General features: G+C 30.1%; 1 protein-coding gene across 1 annotated transcript in view; it reads right to left on the reverse strand.

Annotated features, from left to right (window-relative positions):
* Positions 1-480, reverse strand: part of LOC111448313 (phosphatidylinositol/phosphatidylcholine transfer protein SFH8-like) — a 6,239-nt gene extending 5,759 nt beyond the window's left edge. Inside the window, exon 1 of the mRNA XM_023087814.1 lies at positions 88-480. Coding sequence (XP_022943582.1) covers positions 88-121 — 34 coding nt within the window. The 5' untranslated portion in view covers positions 122-480. The remainder of the gene's footprint in view (positions 1-87) is intronic.
* Positions 481-5,974: the final 5,494 nt, after the last annotated feature.

Genomic DNA, 5,974 nt, shown 5'->3' on the forward strand with positions numbered 1-5,974 from the left:
CCCCCCCCCCCCCCCCAAACTGCAAAGAAACAGAACCAACAAGTTCAAAAGAAGGAAAAGAACCAAAACAATTAGAAAGAAACTCACATGGTCTGGCGAATCGATCCAATGGTCCAGACATTCTCAGCTATGGAACATAAAATCAAGAATACAAACAGAATCTCCCTCCGATGGATCTACCTCAAACCCAAAAAACAAAATCACACAGACTGTGAAAGAATCAAAACCCCTTTACAATTAGGTCCAGAAACAAAACCCTAAAAGAAGATCCAAACAGCCGCTCCGTTGAAAGAGAAAAATCAAGGGTAAACAAAATGCGAGAGCTAGGGTTAATGTTCGGATGAACCCTGTGGAGAAATTAGAAGAAGAGGAGAAGGAAGAAAGCTTGAAAGGGCCAAGAAGGCGTCGGCAGAAGAGGAAGACGAAGAAGAAGAAGATGATGAAGACGGTAACGAAAGCTCCAGCTGCAGTAATGAATCAGCAATCAATAAAAATAAATAATAACACAAATAAAACCCACCAAAAAAATTAAATTAATTAATTAATTGCATTTTATACGTTTGAAAAAAGCGCCGATTAGAAAAAAAAAAAAACGGCGACAATATAACAGAGAATATTCACCTATTTACTTGTTAAAATTAAATTATAAAATTAATTACAATAACATCAATAAAATATTTAAAATAAATATTTAAAACGATTAAAAAATATCTTTTAAATTTTAAAATATTTCAAAAAATTTATTAATACCTAAAAAAAAATTTAAAATTAAAATAATATTAAAAAGTTTGGAAATGATGGGTGAAGTAATAATTCTTTTTATTTTTTATGGATATTAAAAAAAAAGTGAATTAATAAAGTTTTTTTTATTGGTGAATGATAATATTTAAATAAATTAATAACTATATTTTTAAATTTTTTTAAAAAAAATTTAAGATATTATTTTTTTAAAAAATTAAATTTTATAAATTTTTTTAAAGACAAAATACAAAATTAAAATATTTTTATTAATTTAATATATTAAGAATTTAGATTCTCTCCTCTCTGGCCAAACAAAATTATGTTAGCTTCCTAGGTAGGGGGATGTGGGACCAGGTAGGGGAGGGCCCACAAAGGACACGTGGCAGCGCTGAAAATGGGGAATCTTTGAATTCATTCCGCAATGATTTGGTCGCACCGCCGCGCAGCCCGAGGCTAAAGCGGCCCCCGTCTCTTACTTTTCTTTTTTTAATTTTATTTTTTAAAAGTCATAATTTAATTTAATAATAATATTTTCTTATTCCATTTTTTAATTATTCTCTCCACGTTTTTATTTTCATTGTTATTTTTTAATTATTTTTTCTATGCTCTCTCCACTTTTCTAATATTCTTATGGTAATTCAAAATTATTTATCAAAATTTTATTTTGCTCATAATCTAATTTTATTTTAAAAAATGGAAGATTTTTTTAATTTTATTACACTACAAAAATTAATTTATTCTATTATTTTATCTTCCGATAAATTAAATAAAATATGTTTGTATGAGACGAAGACGAACATTTGAGCTATACTCGATTGCAAGAAATTGTTTTGCACGTTTCGATATCTAATCATTTGAGTTATGTTCTGTATGAGTATGTATGTATGTATAAGTATGTTCATCATGACCCAATAACCCGATCAATCCAGACTATTTAACCCAAACCATAAAAATTAGGTTGGGTTGAATTTTTTGAAATTTGAAAATTTGGGTCGGTTTGGAACCCGAAATAGAGTTACACCCGAGCCCTACCTTACCCTACTTTTAAGATTATTCCAAAGATTATAAATATTTGACGTTTATAACCGATGTTAGTTATACGATGTGACTTGTGAATGTTTGATATTTTAGTTATGAAAGTAACGTATATAAGCATAATTTTAAAATTAATTATGTAAAAGAAAAATAACTGAGGTTAGTTATACGTTGTCACTTGTAAATATTTGATATTTTAGTTATTAATGTAACGTATATAAGCATAAAATTTTAAAATAATTATATATATAAAAAAAAAATCATGACAACTCAACCCGAGAACACAGAGTTCACCGTCTCAAAAAACTCGAAATATCAAGTTGGTAAAAAAAATTCTCCAACCCAATTGGCCACCACTAGCAGATATTGTCCATTTTGACCCGTTACGCATTACCATAAATCTCGTAGTTTTAAAACGCGTTCTGTTAGAGAAAAATTTCCACATCCTTATAAGAAATGTTTCGTTCTCCTTTTCAACCGATGTGGGATCTCATACTTATACGCCTCTACAAATGTACGAAAATTCAAAGATCATTAAACGTTTTTTTAGTTCAATATACGGTAGGAGATTCTAACCGTAACATCTTGGTCGATGGCATATAATAGGTGCAGTTGAGCTGTGACTTGAAACCCGATTTTGTTAGATTCTATATATGGAATAGGATCAAAGCATAGTTGTTAGGTAAGAAATAGATGATATATAATATTGATTAGAAACGACGTTACCAAAAGGAATCATTTAAAGCTAAGTTATTTATGTCCTCAAAATTGCATTTATTTCACATTCATCTTTGTTCCTTTTTTATCATATGATATAATTAGTTACACCTACTCCACCTAAATCATATAATAAATATAATTATTTAAAAATTAATATTAATAATAAAAAAAAGATATTAAAAAATTAATATTTAATAAATATATTTTTTAAATTATTAATTATTTATCCAACTTATAAAAAAAAAAAGATATTAAAAAATTAATATTTACCTTATTAATACAATAAAAATAAATTAATTTGTAATTTGTAAATGCATAAAATGACTATTTACAAACAGAAAATGAGGGGAAAAAAATGGTCAACGAGGGGTCAAATTTACCGACATGTCACCTGACAATGTGGTCCACGTGGTTTGAATTGACAAATATTTGCCATGTCATGTAGAGAGAGATAAACGATACTCCAACAAGGTTGTCTCTAGAGTTAAAACTATAATATTATAATAATAAGCTTCATAAATAATATTTTTAATAAAATTTTGAAAATTTACATTATTAATGAAAAAAAAAAAAACTCTCACAAAGTATTAATAACTATTGAGACTTCCTAATTTTTGTGGTTAAAAAACAATAAAAAAATGAATCTGATACTCACGGGCGTATTTTGTCAACCGTACACCGTTATGATCTTGACATGTTCATGACGAGCCTTAAAGGGAACCCAAGTCCCCTACATAATTTTCGTCCAACTTGACTTCATCGAACCTTAGGGAGATATGTTTTCACAAACCATAGCTATGAGAGCTTATGTTTAAAGTGGACAATATCATACAATTGTGGAGAGTTGTGATTCCTAATATGGTATCAGAGTCATGCTCTAAATTTAGTTATGTCAATAGAATTCTCAAATGTCGAACAAAGAATTGTGAGCCTTGAAGGTGTAGTCAAAAGTGAGTAGAGTGTCGAACAAATTGTGTACTTTGTTTGAGGGCTCCAAAGAACGGAGGCGAGCCTCAATTAAAGGAAGGCTATTTGAGAGCTCCATAGGCCTCAATGGAGGCTTATAGTGTACTTTGTTCGAGGGGAGGATTGTTGATAATTATTGGGAGTGAGTCCCACATTGGTTAATTTAGTGGAAGATCGTGGGTTTATAAGTGAGGAATACTATCTCCATTGGTATGAGATCTTTTGGGAACCCCAAAATAAAGTCACGAGAGCTTATACTCAAAGTGGACAATATCATACTATTGTAGAGAGTCGTGATTCCTAACACTTAGGGAGATATGTCTTCACAAACCAAACAACACTTGTGCGGAAACCACTTAGGGAGATATGTCTTCACAAACCAAACAACACTTGTGCGGAAACCAAGCTTGTTTGTCCACACACGTCGCCTGCGAGTGCATGTTTAATCATTTGCGACATGACCGACTTGCCTCTACACCAAACCAAGTCATTTGGCTCGACCTTACCTCTACTCGGGGGGAGTCAGGGGAGTCATCATTGCAGCTCACTCAGTCATGCTATCGAGAACCAACCCAAATAATGGGTTTTCTTTTTGTAATAAATAAATCATAGCATTGGAAAAAGTAATTTATTATTATGTATTAAAAAAAAAAGGATTAATTGGTTGGTATAATAGGAAACTAGAAAGGAGCGTTTGCACGCCAGCCGTATAAAGCGTGGAAATTCCACTATTTATTTTCTTTTTTCTTTTTAATAAAAAATTCAAAATTTTATGCCAATAAAAGTTTGGTTGAAAAAAAAAAAAAAAAAAACTATTGGGGGCAAATGCGTCATTTTGCCCCTGGCGGTGGACCTTTTGAACGATGGACTTTTCGGACTTCTTCTCAAGATTGTAAGACACATCAGAAGAGATTTTCACACCCTTATAAGGAATATCCAACTCCCTCATTGGTACACTGCTCGATGATTGGCTGTGCTACAATTTGTAACAACTCAACCATACCGCTAGCAGATACTGTTCTCTTTTCGCTTTCCTTTTCCAATTTTACTTCAAAATTTTAAAACGCGTCGATTAGGACTTCTACACAGTTATAAAAAAAATATTATGTTCCATTTTCAACCAATCTAGGATCTCACAGGAACTCAAGCCCAATCATGACTTATTACCATACTTTGCAGCCTCGTTAAACCATAGGTGAATCTCTCATTCAATACTCGTGCTAAAACCAAGTTTTGTTCGACAATAAACCCGCCCATGTGTGCATGTTTACTTGCTTAGACTCTAGCTAACTTGCCTTTACATCAGGCCAAATCCTTCAACTCGACTTTGCCTTTATCTAGGTCAAGATTTTTAAAACGCAACGTCGCATCTCATCTCGTTATTTTGATTCTCAACGATACAACAACCTCACTTCATGATGACATCAATTGTGAGATCCCACATCGATCAGAGAGGAGAACGAAACATTCTTTAATAAAGGGCGTAGAAACCTCTCCATAGCAGATACAATGCATTAAGTTGGATTAAACTTAATAGGCAAATTAAACTTTTTAAGCTATATTTACGATTAAAGGGTCAAATTAGTAATTTTCTTTAAGTTTAAGGAAGGTTAGGTCAAACCTTCCATAGTGGAGAAAACAACTTCATTTTTCTTTTATTTATTTTTAATATAAAAATTATTTTTAAATTAAAAAAATATATATATTAAAACATTTTACCTATCAAGACATACTTATATAGTTGAATTATGTTTATTTGACAATTTTTTAAAAAATAAATATTATATAAAATAAAATATTTAAATATAAAATATATATCCCAAAACAATTTGACTCCGTCAATTGAGTAAATAAATTATATTTGTGCGGTCTTAAATTTAATTGGTTAGGTTTATGTTAGGCTTTAAATTAATTGGGACAATAATTAACCATTTATTTAATCAATTTTGAATTGGTTATCTAAATATATATTTAATATTAAATATTAATCTAAATTAAATAAAAATAACATTAAATTTTGTATTTTATAAAAAAAAAAAAAGTCTATAAACCTAGCTTTTTTATTTTAAATTTTTTTAATATTATTGAACTAAAGAAATTCATTAACACCCTTTATTTTTATATAGAAAATTTTTAAAAAATATTACCGTCAATATATAGACGAAAACTGCATTTTGACGTCTCATAGTATATTTTAATTTTTTTTAAAGTATAAGGGTATTATTGTAAATTTTATAAGTTTATGGTTATTTTTTAGACCGATTATAAAGTTTAAAGGTTTTTTTTTTTAATTTTATTTATTAATATAGTCTTTAATATTATTGGGTTTATAATTGGGCTTGGAAAACATTGAATCAGATTCATTTATGGGCCTTTAAGATGTTGGGAGTATCGGCCCATATAGATTCCAGGCGGCCCATTTTCTCCAAACACAAAGGCCCATTTCTGGCCCATGTAGATCCCAGGCGGCCCATTTTAAAAAAAGGCTTAATAATATGAATGTCAAAATTCC

The sequence above is a fragment of the Cucurbita moschata genome, unplaced genomic scaffold (assembly GCF_002738365.1).
Source record: "Cucurbita moschata cultivar Rifu unplaced genomic scaffold, Cmos_1.0 Cmo_Scf00010, whole genome shotgun sequence".
Lineage (NCBI taxonomy): Eukaryota > Viridiplantae > Streptophyta > Magnoliopsida > Cucurbitales > Cucurbitaceae > Cucurbita > Cucurbita moschata.